The sequence below is a fragment of the Harmonia axyridis genome, chromosome 7 (assembly GCF_914767665.1).
Source record: "Harmonia axyridis chromosome 7, icHarAxyr1.1, whole genome shotgun sequence".
Lineage (NCBI taxonomy): Eukaryota > Metazoa > Arthropoda > Insecta > Coleoptera > Coccinellidae > Harmonia > Harmonia axyridis.
The window spans coordinates 36539861-36556954 of NC_059507.1; the positions used below are offsets into that span (position 1 = coordinate 36539861).

The window sequence follows — 17094 nt, forward strand, 5'->3', positions numbered from 1 at the left end:
CTGTTGTTACAGAATTATTATTATTTGGTGTATAACTTGCCTGTAGCGAAAAGTGGTAGTCGAAATAAATAGATTGTAGATGTCATAGAATAAGATTAGGCATTTGTGAACATAACGCCATCGAAATATTAGTCGATTTGTGTCTGCATCATAAAGTTATTCTCGATTAAACAGGTCAACTTACGAGCCAAATTCTCGTCTCTCGATTTTAATTTTCCGCTACAATATGAAGAAATCTACTGTCAAATACCTATGGTGAGACTATGTCGAAAACCAGCATGGCGGTGGAAGAGAGAAGGTTTTCGAATATGCAGAATTGAGGGAATGACTTGATCAAAACTCGTGTCAAACACAACAATAATTGTCAGGATCATTGAGAGTGACACAACAAGTCATTTCAAAACGCCTGAGAGTCTTGGGAATGATTCAGAAACAAGGAATTTGGGTGCCGTACGTGAAGACAAGAAATGTTGAACGGCGTTTGTTTGCTTGTGCACAGCTGCTTACAAAGCGAAGACGGAAGGGATTTCTACATCGCATTGTGACTGACGCAAAAAATCATGGGGATATCCGGGCCATACTTCCACGTTGAAGTTTCAATTCAATTCAATTTCACATGAGGCTTCAACGTCGTGTCATTTTATATCAAAATACGAATTTTTCCCTAGATCGAACTTGCAAGTTATAAATTAATATCAATACATAATTTCGGAATCCTTAGTCGGATTTTCTCCGTTCAAGATTTGAGAAATACAGACAATGTGATGGAAGATCGGTTCACAGACGAGCATTAAATTACAATAATATTCTGAATTATCTATATTTCAATTTGATTTTCACCCCATTAATGTGTCAAATAACGAACTGAATGCTCGCTAGCTTTTGATGTTACATGTCAAGTGACGCCTCATAAAAAAAGAGACTTTCCCAGATTACGCCTCAGGAAACACCTCATGACATGTGAATGAGTCTAGCAGAAAACGAAGTGTGCAGATTCTGTGGAGGAAAGGAAAAAAACACCTGGTAACGAAAAGCCTTGCAATCACTATCCTACGCGAAAATGCTTTGGTCAAGAGACTTGTAGAAGTGATGTAGTAACCTTCTTGAAGACTGGAGTTCATCAGAACGCTAGAACTGGAGGGCGAGCTGTAGAGTCCGACAACTAATGGCGAGAATTGCTCTGATGGGGTGACATTAGACCATAAGATCGCGGTGACAATCATTGTCACCAAATTTCGGTTAACTCTGAACAAGTCTTCGTGTTTTTGTTTTACAACTTAGTGTTAAGATTCAGATTCATGCAATTCATATTTTTCCAAATATTGGACTATAACTCCGAGTATCTTTAGTCAGTTTACGAATTCAACTGTCATACACGGTTTTCAAGCGTATCCGGAAAATTCCAATCCTATAGGTAAGTCTATTATTTCTTATTTCTGAGGTTACCGTGTTTATAGCCCGACGGCACCAAGAATAGTTATTTATAATACAAGTGCAGAAGGCATTGATATTCTTCCACGAGTTCAAAATTCAAAAACGAGCCACGAAGTGGCTAGTTTTTGAATGAACGAGTGGTAGAATGAGCCTTCTGTACGAGTATTATACATTATTTTCTCTAATTCATTGCATTTTCATTGAAATTAATGAAATATTTCCATAAATATAATTTAGTGATTTTTGCATTGAAAAATGTTGGTTGGCAGAACTGATTTCTTTAAGGCAAATTGATAAATTGACAGATAAAGCCGTGGCGGAAAGTTCGGAGTACCAACATAAAATAATAAAATATAACCATGAAAACTGTGCGTTTCTGATATATTCTCGCACGATTTTGTTCTACAAGATATGGAAGAATGAACGGAATAACCACAGAATTAGAGAAATACTATTAACTGTGTCGAAACGGCAGGCCCACAGGATCGAGCGTACAGAAACTAAGTTTGACGTGTTGTTTTTCAGACGTCAAACCGGCTGACTCAGACCGGCATTCCTAATTCTGATCCCGAAAGCGAAATCCGCGAGGCAAGACATCGACCTGACGTCGGGATAGAGAAGCAGAGCACACTTTTCGATTCCGCAGGGGACACAGCAGCAGATATGGAGATTATTGGGTTTGCCGGCATCGAATTAGAAAACAAATTGAATTCCAACGCTCGTCGTGGGCTTTCCTATCGCGAATTTGTTATTCCGGAAACATTAATATATTATTAGGCCAACGGGACGGAATGATACCGAATGAGACACGCCGAACTGGGAACACGTGACTGGAATTTTTACGGTTGTGAAGGGGTAAAAAGGGAATACGGATCTGGTTGCGTATTTTTGGGGTACAGTGGGCTACTTTGCCACGAATTCACGACCATTTTCTTCTTCGATTGAAAGTAAATATTAATTTTGCAGATATCAATCGCAAAGTATTACTTTTCCTGCCTAGACAGCAAAGTAAGGACTTTCCTGCCTATGGCAGCAAAATGTTCATTCTCAATGGAAGTAAAACATTTGACATTTTTTGACAACCCATATTTTTCCACGAATCTTCAGAACTTTCATATGTTATTAAGCAATGGACATATACATTTCCATAGCAACCAAATATTTCAACAAGAGTGTGAATTGTAATGATTTACAAATACAATTTCTTACATATAAACAACCGAAGAAAAAATTATATCTTCAACTCGGCAGCAAAGTAAATTGATTGCCCTGGCTGAATTTCTATGAACTATCAACCGCCGCAGTCAATTAACTACTTTGTGCCTAGTAAAACAAACAACTATCTTCTCCAATTGACTGCAAATATAAATTTTGCAGATACATATCAATCAGCAAAGTACATAGTACTTTTCCCATCTAGGCACCAGAATGATTATTCTCAATGGGAATAAAACATTCCACATTTTTTCACTACCGATATCAGTCCACAAAACTGTCAGACCTTTCTTAAGTTGTCAAGCTATAGTTATTATAGACATATATATTTCCATAGCAACCAAGCATTCCAACAATTGTGGGAATAGTAATAATTTGCAAATACAATAGCTTTCCTACATATATCATTATGAACCACCGAAGAAAAAGCCGCTGTAATCAATCTACTAATTTGCTGCCTAGTAACACAAATAACCATTGCTCATTTCGTGCTAAACAGAATAAGTACAAGGCATCAAAACTTCCGAGAGGAAAGACCTAGAAACGTCATATGCCAAATCTGGCCAAATCTAGTAGTTACTATTTTATGCCCTCTGAATTTAATCTTCAATTTAAATATCGATTCAATCAATTTGGAATTCGGTAGGTGGTTAATTGCAAAATGAAGGCACAAACGCTAGTATTTTTGTTATTGTGAACACATTACTTCTCTGAAATCTTACTATATTAATCTAAAATACTCTACATATGCATATTTCGAAAGAAAATTGAAGAGTAGACGCAAATTAATGCCATATTCCCAAATTTACTGGCAGTTTATTCTGATGTCAGCTTCTGACACTCTGTGAGAAGGTACAATGATGTAGGCTTAGTTAATCGATCGTCTAGAGGTATGATTCGATTACCTGACCTTTCGTCTTTTTCTCCGTGACTTTGTTGGATTTGCAATAATTAAACTCTTTTGAATTATTTACATCTATTCACAAAGCCACAATTATACAGTACGAACTCAGTATTGAGAAGATCCTAATAACGTCCTAATAACAAGTTTCTCACTACGGTACTGAATTTCGTCTTTAACTCTAGTTTTAATTACTCGAAGCGTCTTCGAATATCACGTCTCTGTCTTATTACAAGTTTCGGTGGTCTCGTCTTTGATTCGTTCACGACTCGTCTTAATCTAGTCCGCGAACCGTCTTTTCGTCTTACGTCTTAAGTTTCAACCGACTAGACTTACTCTTACTTCGACTTAGGTTGACCGACCGAACTTTACTCGTCTTCGTCTCAACTTGAACTGTCTCTCTGCCGATTGGAACATACCCTGTCTCGAATATCGACCTCCCTTCTTTCGGCTTGACCACACCCTTAGGGAAAGTACCATCCCTTAGTCCAATAAGAATTTTGCCGTACCGCACGCAAAGATCTTCGCGGATTCCTGGAAATCGAATATTCTCGAAGGACTAGAACCTGATACACAGATGTGACCCATCTGGTACGACCGTATTGTCTTCGAACTTCCACAACCCCCCAGTAAATCTCTTCAAGATTTACAACTCCATGACATATCTTCGACACCTCGAAGAATAACACATCCTTTTTACATTATATGTACAATCACAATTCGTTCCCTGTAAATTCATTGAAACTGTCATGCCCTCGACACTCGAAGAAACTAATATGTCTCCAAGCATCTGGTTGACCATCTCAATTATTTACAGGGAACAATAACTGGATCCTACAATGATATGAAAAGTGTCAATTTCTGCACGAATGTCTCTCATTGGTTACATCAGTTCGTGTCTCTTTCATTACAAATTCCCCTATCTATTCCCTCGGTATACTTTCGTTCATAGAGAGCACAAAATCTGTCTCCCACGCCCGAAATATTAAATTATTCAATGTTTTCCGTCCTTCTTCAAATATCCATTCATAAAAAATGTGATTTAACAGAGTCCAGGCTCCGAAGTTACCTTGTTACGGGAAACATTTTTCCCAAGTCGCAAACTTTAGTTTTCCCGGGGCATCAGATTCGCAGGCCAACCCTCTGGAGGATCTTCGGGAAAATAAATCACCTCCTTCTTCTGATCACATATGAATGGCTGGCTCTCCCCTGAAAATTTGATTTCTCTTCTTGTTCGACCTATTTATCCCAGAGCTCTGAGCTTTGCTTTAACGACTAGTTCGAATTTCGTCTGAGGTCCTTATTTCTGGACTGATCGATTGGAAAACATTTGGGGAGTTCGGGCTAGAAAACTGGGTGACCTCAAAAAGGGCACTGAGAATAAGGTACTTCTGATTAAGGTAGATATCTTTGAAGGCGAAATGAAATATTATAAATATAACAGCAAAAGTTCATTCGAAGAACGATTTTTTATGAAAAAATAAAAAACATAACTTGTATTCAATTTTTTCAGTGGTTGATGAATTTGACGACTTAATTGAAAAAATAATACTTACTATTCATTTCCTCGAACAAAAACGAAAATAATTCAGATAAGCTGTTGAAAATAAATACTGCAAACACAAATTGTTAAAATTATGATGAAAAAATTATTTTTCTGGAAACTCAAACACCCTGTAGCCCAAAAGTGAATAGGTTCAATATCTAGTTTACAGTAAATTTATCCTTATAAAGTTGTTTTCTTTGAATGAACTTACTACATATAATAATTGTTCTGAATACTCACCGGTTGGTTTATTCCTCATTATGAAAAAGCTTTTCGTCATTATAAACTTCGATTCATTATTTTCCTACAAAACTTCTTGGTATGTTATTTTCGTCATCACTGATGGATACTGAGAGTTAGCAATTGACTGATGGGACATCATAAATCTATAACAAACAATATACCTAAATATTCAGTATCATTATAGCATTTTATGAAATAATTCATAATATCAAACGTAACTTGCATGAAAAATGTGCATAATATAGATACCTTAGAAATAACTAACTGGTGAAGAATACATTAATTCACGTGAATATTCACGTATTTCTGCAAGTCAGTGTCATAGACTACTTAATTATACAATCGGCCAATAAACATAGATTTGTGGGCGGGGTTTTGGGATTCCTTCAATCTATGATCGAGAGTATTTACAGAAGTTAGAATCCAAAACCCTCTGTGATTGAATTCCTTTGTTACGTCATCGATTGACATGACTTCTGTAGATACTCTCGATCATAGATTGAAGCAATGCCTAAACCCCGCCTACAAATCTATGTTTATTGGCAGATTGATTAATTAAGTAGTGTATGAGACTGACTTACAAAAATACGTGAATATTCACGTGAATTAATGTATTCTTCACCAGTTAGTTATTTCTAAGGTATTTTATGCACATTTTTCATTCAAGTTACGTTTGATATTATGAAATACTTCATCAAATCCTATGATACTGAATATGTAGGTATATTGTTCGTTATATATTTATGATGTCCCATCAGTCAATTGCTAACTCTCAGTGTCCATCAGTGATGACGAAAATAACATACCAAGAAGTTCTGTAGGAAAATAATGAATCGAAGTTTATAAGGACGAAAAGCTTTCTCATAATGAGGAATAAACCAATCGGTGAGTATTCAGAACAATTATTATATGTAGTAAGTTCTTTCGAAGAAAACAACTTTATAAGGATAAATTTTCTATAAACTAGATACTGAACCTATTCCACTTTTGGGCTACAGGGTGTTTGAGTTTCAAGAAAAATAATTTTTTCATCATAATTTTAACAATTTGTGTTTGAAGTAATTATTTTCAACAGCTAATCTGAATTATTTTCGTTTTTGTTCGAGGAAATCAATAGTATTTTTTTTCAATTAAGTCGTCAAATTCATCAACCACTGAAAAAATTGAATACAAGTTATGTTTTTTATTTTTTCATAAATAATCGTTCTTCGAATGAAAAAATATCAAGACAATCAATTTGAATGAAAATTTCAAAAATCATTCTTTTTCAGAGTGAAAGCAGTAACGTGCAAAATATTTTTTTTTTTTTGAGACCTGCATATCCTGTACAGGGTGGGCAAATTTCGATGTTTTAGCACTACAACATTCAAACCAGAAGGGATAGACAAAATCTGATACCCCATTCACGTCTCTTTTTCAGAGAAACTAACAAGGGTAGTATTCATTTTTGGCCACCTTCTTTTGTTTTCGAGTTATAAGCGAAAATTGGAAAAATGGCGATATCGAAAAACATTCATATATCCGCTAATACTGATGATAGAGCTCTGAAATTAAAACATTATACAGGCACTTTTTTACGTAGAATCCAGTGGCGTGCTCGTCTTTTCAAAATAGTTTTTAATCACGGAGCTATGACCCAAAGTTATGTTTTTTCTAATGGTAACACTAGATTTCTGTGCCATTTTTTGAAAGTTCAATTTTTCCTGATTGTGATGATCTAACTGCATAGGACTGGCAGGATCACCATGTGATGTACCCAGCTAGGGTAGGTTCGGCCAATCGTTATACAGTTAAAGGAATGGTTAATTAATACTCTCCAGACTCATCAAAGGGTATTTATTTTTTACTGCACACTGTACTGATCACAGATGAAAACTCACATGATGTAATTCAAGAATGTGAGCATCAAATGAATAAATTACAGACTACTATTGAATAAGATCATTTTTACTACTTTATGTATCTAGCGACATGATATATATTTACTATTTATATTGTATATTCACAACAACCTTGCGAGTTGATAAATACAACACGATCGACAAGGGTAAACATAGTGAATATATTTATATTTTAAGATGGTGTTTGGTTATACGGACCTTGTCGTCTCCAGTATGAAAATATACAGGTTCTTCATACTGATACATACTACATGATCCTGAAATCTGTGTGAAACTGAGATATTGTTTCAGAAGGTATGGCAAAATTAATGAATTTGCAACAGAATTAGAACGAATAATTTTCTTCATTCAAAAGTCAAATCGTATTTCAATTTATTGGTATCAACCAAACCCTCACAGTAATTTGCTACTCCCAACAGTATCAGACACTCCGCAGTCATCCTCTATTATCTAGCGAACAAGAAAAAAAAAACTACGCCTAACCCCATTTCACTTTCAGTCTCACTCTCTCCATTCACGATGTTCAAACGCAGTTCCTTTCCCCCCTCGTCTTACAGAGCCGTATCAGGAATACAAAGTCAACAGTCCCCTTAAAAGGTTTTTGAACTTTCAGACGTAGAAAGCCCATTACATTTGTAATCCACCGTGAGCACTTAACGTCAACACTAATTATTTTTTACGCCGCAAAACCAACAGAGTAGCCCGCGCCTGTATTTGAGCCTCTATTTGTTCGAGAAATGGTGTTTGTTCTCTTTTTCACGACGGAATTCCTGTTTTGTGGAACGGCCGTATCGATAATTACTGGCTTAATTTGTTTTCTCTGCGTTCGTTAAGGAAGGGAGAGGGGGGGAAATTCGATTGCGAAACAGGAAATACGGCATTACAGTGGCGGTGCGCCCTTTAGTCCAGGGGATTTCTTCCTCAGTTGCTACCTTTAGATTGTCCAGTGTCTTTGGATGAGGTTTTGAAAGCTCAGCTTCAAGGCAAAACCAAAAGTGAAAATGACTAGGGTTTAAATCTGGAAGGTACGGGTGCCAGCTAGTCGTACAATAAGATCACGTAGCCGAGGAACATTTTCTGAAATATAGGATGTGGACGAGGTTTTTTTGTTCTGTAACACCAATTTGTTGATCCTCGTGTTTTCCAACGAATTCCTAGATTTTTAAACACATCAACTTCCCCAGTAGGTACGTCACAGTGCCAGTTAAAGTTGACGTTAAAGCCATCATTATTCTTTGAAAAAATCAGACCCAATAATAGCAACAGATATGGAAAAAAGGTCATAAGACTTGTATCCTAAGAAGCATCCTGGCAACTCAATAAAGACTCACGCTTTGCCAACCAATCACATGACTATGTTTCTCCTCGACCCTACGAAATATTTCTGTTCAACTCCGTTTCGACCACACTGAAAGAAATCCAAATGTAACGGGTGTTTTTTTTCGAGGTATATAACTTTCAGTTGGCATTTCTGTTCAAGAAGGAGACCGATTTAACAGCTGTCAAGTGATTTATTCTCAGTTTGGTTAGGCAATTCATCTTGAATAGACTCAGGCCTGAACAACGTCTGCAAATAGTGCAATTTCATTTCGAAAATAATGGTTCTGTGCGGAATACGTATCACGCACTACGTCCATTCTATCGTCCACAAAATCGTCCATCAGAGCAGTTAATTCGATTAACCTTGGAACGTTTTCACACCACGTTTACTCTTATTGATAACTCGCATCCCCAGAGACGCCGTACGGTGCGTACAGAAGGAGCTATTGCTGCTGTAGAGTGTAGTATTGAGGAAGACCTGAATGAGTCTATCCGCCATCGAGCACAGGAATTGGATCTGTGTCCATCCACTTTATGGAAGATTTTGCGGAAGGATCTTGGTTTGCGTGCTTACAAAATCCAACTCGTGCAAAAATTGAAGCCAAACGATCATCAAGTAAGGCGTAGATTCGTCGAATAGGCCCAACATGAGATTGCCGTTGTTCCCGATTTTCATAAGCAAATTTTGTTCAGCGATGAAGCACACCTCTGGTTGAATGGCTACGTCAACAAACAAAACTGCCGCATTTGGAATGAAGCTTGTCCTCAAGTGTATATCGACACAGCGTTACATCCAGAAAAACTGAATGTTTGGTGCGCTTTCTGGATGGAATCATTGGTCCGTACTTCTTCAAAAACGATGATGGCCAGAACGTTACAGTCAATGGTGATCGATATAGAGCCATGATTACTAACTTTTTCATTCCTGAATTGAACAACCATGATATCCAGGAGCTGTGGTTCCAACAAGACGGCGCAACATGTCACACAGCTCGTGCCACAATCGATTTATTGAAAGACACGTTTGGTGACCTGTGAATTTGCCTCCAAGATCTTGTGATTTAACACCGTTAGACTACTTTCTGTTAGGATATGTAAAGTCATTGGTCTATGCGGATAAGCCACAAACCCTTGACCATTTGGAAGACAACATTCGCCGTGTTATTGTCGATATACGGCCACAAATGTTGGAATATACGGCCACAAATGTTGGGAAAAGTCATCGAAAATTGGACGTCCAGATTGGACTACATCCGAGCCAGCAATGGCGGTCATATGCCAAAAATCATATTTGCAATGTAATGCCACAATCTTGCGGATAAATAAAATTAATATCAATCGAATAATCAATCGTTGTTTTATTGCAATTCAAAGTTCTATAGCTCTAAAAAAACACCCTTTATTTTAAAATATTAAATTAATATTAATTGATGATAATATTGATTGCCATTTCCAAAATATAGTGAAATAGTGTATGTACTTCGAACTGAAAGCAAATTCCTAAATATCCGCGTTTGTTGTCCTCGGACAAAATCCACATTGTCGTCTGGAAAATTAGGCGATACACAATGTACAATTCCAGTCCACTGTAGTGAATACCGCATATTTTCTGAGGGTATAGCGTATTTATTGCCAGAAAACCAATATCCGAATTACAATACGTACACGAACAATCTGAATATTCACCGCGGTCGGAAACAGATCCATAATTCCCCCCAATCAAACTCTTCGAGAAGAACGGCAAGCTCCCAAACCATCGAGTGCTCTGTGATCTGCGAAGAGTGAAATTACCCCAACGTGGCATCAAAGACGGCTGCTTCGCACTCGCCCAACTACGTTTCATACTCGGCCGATTAACATAGCCAGAAACAAAATTCATCAGAGATTGTGTTCCTGATAAAATTGCTACGGGAGGTGTGCAATAGAGGGCCCAATTCATAATTACCGGTAAAATTTCTCCATAATTACATTTAAAGTCAGCTAAGTGAGCATCAGAGACGGCGAAGATGGAGTCATCTGGAGCGGAAGAACCATTGGCGTGGACTGGGATGAACTCTGCTCGGAACTGGAAGTAGAGTTTTTTTTTTCTTTCGTTGGTGGAACATATTATCTGAATGACAGTGGAAGCTTTCAAAAAATTATGTCAAATTATTTTACAGTAACTCCGTTACTTTAGAGCAGCTTAGTTACTATATCTTAGATAGTAAAGGGTGTTTTTTTAGAGCTATAGAACAATAAAACAACGATGGATTATTCGATTGACATGAATTTTATTTATCCGCAAGATAATCTTGTGGCATTACATTTTAAATATGATTTCTGGCATATGATCGCCACGGCTGGCTCGGATGTAGTCCAATTTTCGATGACTTTTTCCAACATTTGTGGCCGTATATCGGCAATAAACGGCGAATGTTGTCTTCCAAATGGTCAAGGGTTTGTGGCTTATCCGCATAGACCAATGACTTTACATAACCCCACAGAAAGTAGTCTAGCGGTGTTAAATCACAAGATCTTGGAGGCCAATTCACAGGTCCAAAACGTGAAATTAGGCGGTCACCAAACGTGTCTTTCAATAAATCGATTGTGGCACGAGCTGTGTGACATGTTGCGCCGTCTTGTTGGAACCACAGCTCCTGGACTTCATGGTTGTTCAATTCAGAAATGAAAAAGTTAGTAATCATGGCTCTATACCGATCACCATTGACTGTAACGTTCTGGCCATCATCGTTTATTAAGAAGTACGGACCAATGATTCCACCAGCCCATAAAGCGCACCAAACAGTCAGTTTTTCTGGATGTAACGGTGTTTTGACATACCCTTGAGGATAAGCTTCACTCCAAATGCGGCAGTTTTGTTGGTTGACGTAGCCATTCAACCAGAAGTGCGCTTCATCGCTAAACAAAATAAAAACGACGTAGTGCGCGATACGTATTCCGCAGAGAACTATTATTTTCGAAATAAAATTGCACTATTTGCAAGCGTTGTTCAGGCGTGAGTCTATTCATGATGAATTGCCAAACCAAACTGAGAATAAATCACTTGACAGCTTTTAAATCGGTCGCCATCTTGAACAGTAATGCAAAATTAAAGTTATATACCTCGAAAAAACACACCCGTTACTTTTTACATCTAGCAGAATCAAATTCGAAGAAACTTTTTGGAATGATCCAATTCGCAAAGATTCAGCTAGAGTGTTTCTCCCTCGGTTTTTTACTTCTTCTAAATCTCTTTTTTGTAGGTACCTTTTGACCTATGCCACTGAAAGGTTCTGGGTCAATGAATGAAATGTGTGCTCCTTTTCTAGAAAGTCTGTTGGCTTCGAAAGCTAATCGAGTTATTTGCCGCTAAACAGATCAATTAATTTTGATTTTTTGAAAAATTAGATACCTATATTCTCTTAAAGTGTAACAATAATGAATTAAAAAACAGAAACTCTTATACATTCCGATTTCGCAAATCTATTAATATCAAATATCCCTTGTCCATTCAAATAGGCTTGTGCCAATCCATTTTGCATTTATGAATTTAGTCGTGGTTTAGTTTACGTCTTTTCAAGTATTTTTGTGTCATTAGTTAAATGTTACATCAGTATACCAGCGCATCCAAAAATGTAACATGAGATAAGTTGTATTCTCTTTTCAATAAGAGTAACTAAATATCTGAAGTAACTCGCTCAGAAAGTATAACTCATCATCAAATTACTCTTTTGGAACATTTTCGTACCTTTCGATCCTTGTTCCGGCCACGCCCCTGGATGCGAGGCACGATCTCCTCCCTCAACGTGAGATGACGAGTCGGCAAGACGGCAAACATGAAGCCCCCGCAAAATTACCTTATTAAAATTTCATATTCAATCTTGAGTTCTATAGCCGTTGCGGACGAGGCTCTTGTGCAAGTCCTCGCCTGGTGCAGAAACTTAATCTAAACTTATACTACTCGCCCCGATCTTAATTTAATATATCTTTCACATGTAAATATGCCTACCGGTCCCCCTAAATCAGGAACCTACCCTTGGTTACCGCCCCCGGCAACCCCTCGGCTTTCCACCTGTATCGGAAAATAAGATTGCTCGGAGATGATGAGCTTGTTATTGTAATATATGCGAATTCAATAAGGAGGAATTTATTTTCATGAGCTTGCGGAAAATTGGAAAACTCGTAGGGTGGAAAGTTTGCGAATGAATCGAGTTTAAAATTGAAGATTTGATTCATAGATTGTAGCGAAAGAACACTCGATTTGAAAATACCATTAATGTTATATCGGAATCCGACTTCGTGGTCAAATTCAATTCTGCCCGTCCGTCCGGTCGAGCTGTAAACTATCTAACAATAAAAACATAGTAACCTGAAATTTTCAGGATAGGTTCTGATCTTGAATGCCGCGTGAACAAAATCCAATGATATTGATCAGCCGTTATTTGATAAAAACCATTGAAATAATATTGAAAGAAAGTCATTTTGTAATACCAATACTCAACAAAATCAATCAAATAGCGATAAATAATGGACATGATGTGAAATAAATAGACACCATGTTAGTAAATAAGAAAAATTTATATCCTAAGAAAAACAAAAAATTTGAATACCTTTCAATCAATTACTAAAAAGATATTGCTGAAAAAACTTCCACATTTCTTATAAATACGATTTGACAACTTTTTTTTGAAGCAATTCATTATAATTGATAAAGACATCACGAAAAGAGAAGATAAATCAAAAGACTAAGAATTGTCATACAGTGATGGCCAATATATACAAAGGCTTTGCTTCCGCCGGTTTTTTCCGAAATTCGAGATTTTATTGTGAAAAACATTTATGATTCAAAGTATTGTCCATCGCTGGCCACTTATACTTTCTTTCATCTTTCGGCAGCGTACGAATCCCGTATTGAAAAAATTGATCATCTTTTAAAGCGACCCATGAATTAATCCTCCAATTTTTTACTTCTTCATGAGACCGGAAGTACTGGTCAGCCAGGCCGTGGGATAAGACATCCCATTTCAACGTTTCCAAGTATGTCTTGATCACTTTCGCAACATGGGGTCGAGCATTGTCATGCTCTAAGATCACATACCATTGGGACATTGGGAAGTGGCTGATTGGGAAAGAGTGCTCAGCATATCTTTCATGTGGACGTCTGTATACAAGGGAACGTCGATCACAATGGTAGAGGCAGAATCTAGACTCATCTGTGAAAAGAACTCTTTCCCAATCAGCCTCTTCCCAATGGATATGCTCTCTCGCAAAATCCAAACGCGCCCTTCGATGGGCTGGGGTAAGAGCCAGGCCTCTTGCCGCGACACGAGGCCTTAAATCATATTCTCTGAGGCGATTTCTTATTGTCTGAGTGCTAATTTGCACCCCATGAGTTTGCTCAAGCTGATTTTGAAGGAGGTGAGCGGTTGCAAACCGTTGTCTCAACGAAGAAACTATCAAGTAACGTTCTTGAATGGCAGTTGTTACCTGTGGTCTACCCTGTCCTGGTCTTCGGACATTCACACTTGTCTCTCTGAATCGCTGCAACATTCTGGACACACTTGTATGGGAAACTCCAAACCTTTCTGCAATTCTTGTGTATGTTCACCCCTCGCAAAACTACCGCTTGGGCACATTCCTCTTGGGTCAAATTGCGTGTTTCGCGTTGCATAGCGATCGAGTGTAGAAAATCAAACGAAATAAAAACTATTGATCACTAGAATTGATCGAGAACAACTGATTTCAGAATGGAGTCAATACATTCAAAATCTGATAATCTCATCTTTTTTTATTCCTGCTGGGAAAAAACATCTGTATTGAAGAAAAACGTTGAAAGTGGATAACATATGCATGCATAATTCTGATAAAAATAATTATCATTGAGAATACCTTCAGTTGTAGAATAAATTCGAGATTTCAATAATGTGCGTTAATTCTTTTGCGCAGTGTAGAATCAATCAGCAGAATAACAAAATTGACACCTATCATTTTTGTTCCAGGTCTTGAACGATCCTACAGATCCGACGAAACCGAGGATGCTGCGACAACAGACAACCCCACGACTCCGTTCCCCACACCGCCGCCCACGGCGGCATCCCCCAGGTCCCCCGCTCCGCTGCAACTTCGACAAGCATCTCCGTTTCCTTTGGAAAATACCAATAGCCGAAGAATTCACTACGCCGCCCCCCAAGACAGACTGAGAGGAACGAACGGTATGTGCGGGTGTGGGTCCTTTATTTATGATTGTTGAATTAATTCTGAACGGTATTTTCGATCAACGGGGTGGGATATGGGGAATAATGGAGGAATCCCGAAGGAAAACGGAAAATATTGAATGAGATTCTGTTCGGTTTTGTCTAGGATTGAGATCATCTAGGTTTCTATGATAACGAGAAGTATTCACCATTTTCTTGAGATTTTCATAATATTGAGTAGTTACCATCACTTTCTTGATCTAAAACACTATCTTTCCAATTCTCTAGATGCTCCTTGATGGATCCTTGCATTTCTCTGAAAAAATTTCTTTATTGGGTATTTTCCTAATTCACAAAGTTACTACTATAAGGTGTTTTTTTTCGAGGTATATAACTTTAAGTTGGCATTACTGTTCGAAATAGCGACCGATTCGAAAGCTGTCAAGTGATTTATACTCAGTTTGGTTTGGCAATCATGAATAGACTCACGGCTGAAGAATGCTTGCAAATAGTGCAATTTTATTTCGAAAATAATGATTCTGTGCGGAATACGTATCGCGTTTAGCGATGCAGCGCACTTCTGGTTGAATTGCTACGTCAACAAACAGAACTGCCGCATTATGAGTGGAGCTAATCCTCAAGTGTATGTCGAAACACCGTTACATTCACACCGAAAAACTGACTGTTTGGTGCGCTTTATGGGCTGGTGGAATCATTGGTCCGTACTTCTTCAAAAACGATGATGGCCAGAACGTTACAGTCAATGGTGATCTGTATAAAGCCATGATTACTAACTTTTTCATTCCTGAATTGAACAACCAAGATGTCCAGGAGCTGTGGTTCCAACAAGACGGCGCAACATGTCACACAGCTCGTGCCATAATCGATTTATTGAAATACACATTTTGTGACCGCCTAATTTCACGTTTTGGACCTGTGAATTGGCCTCCAAGATCTTGTGATTTTACATCGCTAGACTACTTTCTGTGGAGCTATGTAAAGTCATTGGTCTATGCGGATAAGCCACAAACCCTTGACCATTTGGAACACAACATTCGCCGTGTTATTGCCGATATGCGGCCACAAATGTTGGAAAAAGTCATCGAAAATTGGACGTCCAGATTGGACTACATCCGAGCCAGCCGTGGCGGTCATATGCCAGAAATCATATTTAAAATGTAATGCCACAAGATTAACTTGCAGATAAATAAAATTCATGTCAATCGAATAATCCATCGTTGTTTTATTGCAATTTAAAGTTCTATAGCTCTAAAAAAACATCCGTTACATACTTGTTGTATGCTAACATGAATATACTTACTCTTAATCTTATACATTGAATTGCAACAATACTGAGATGTCAGACTCAAGTAGGTACCTAGTATGAAAGTGAAATCAAAAATCGTCATGTTGAATAATGAAACACATCCAGATGTTGGTTCGTAGGCTCTTCCAAGGCCACCTCCAAGATTCGCCAACTGTAAACAAACATAAACATCTCGATGATCACTCCGTGCATCAACCTCGAACTCCCTTCCGGCAGTTGCGGGGTGGGGGGATTAGATTATATCTGCACGCAGTGTTAATTTACATTATGTAATATGTCAACAGGTGAAGCCATCTACGCCAGCACTAAAAAAGCAATGATGAACAACACTCTGGGGCGTTCGGGACGAAGGAAAAACAGGGGGATGACTTCATCCAGCAGCGCCACCTCGTGCAATAGCTGCAATGAGAACAGGAACAGCATTACGGGGCAGAGCGAGCTGTCGTTCCACGATCCGCAGGAGAATCTAGATTTGAGCAATGGTGAGTTTAGATTTAATTATTTCGTTCGAAAAAATTTCGAAAAATTGCAAAATATCTAGACAACTCATGAAAACACTATGAAATTATATATGAAAAAACATTTCAATGAAAATCCAGTGGAGAGATTCGAAACCAGGGTCATTTATTTTGAAATGATGAAAAAATATATCTCAATTCTGAAACTATGAGTGTTATGCTACAGGTTAAGTACAGGGTGTTCTACCTTTAAAATGACACTCAATAATGGTTAAGCGCTGAAATTTTCGTTTTTTTTTATCTATACAGACTCATTAGGCTCCATTAGAGCTACATTCTCAAAATGTGTTTGCATATATCTAAAAAAGTGTAAATGATCAAATATATGTTTTTCCTTAGGGAACACCTGTTTTTGATTGAATTTTCTGATTGTACAGGGTGGGCAAATTTCGATGTTTTAGCACTACAATTTTTAAACCAGGGGAGATAGACAAAATCTAATACCCCATTATTGGTCTCTTTTTCTGAGAAACCAACAAAAGTAGTATTCATTTTTGGCCACCTTCTTTTGTTTTT

General features: G+C 37.8%; 1 protein-coding gene across 2 annotated transcripts in view; it reads left to right on the forward strand.

Moving 5' to 3' along the window:
- The window catches only part of LOC123685226 (teneurin-a), a 556414-nt gene that overhangs the window by 239161 nt on the left and 300159 nt on the right, over positions 1 to 17094 (forward strand). For both annotated transcript variants that reach the window (XM_045624845.1, XM_045624846.1), the window contains exons 4-5: positions 14539 to 14751; positions 16345 to 16542. In XM_045624845.1, the coding sequence (XP_045480801.1) occupies positions 14539 to 14751; positions 16345 to 16542 (411 nt within the window). The remainder of the gene's footprint in view (positions 1 to 14538; positions 14752 to 16344; positions 16543 to 17094) is intronic.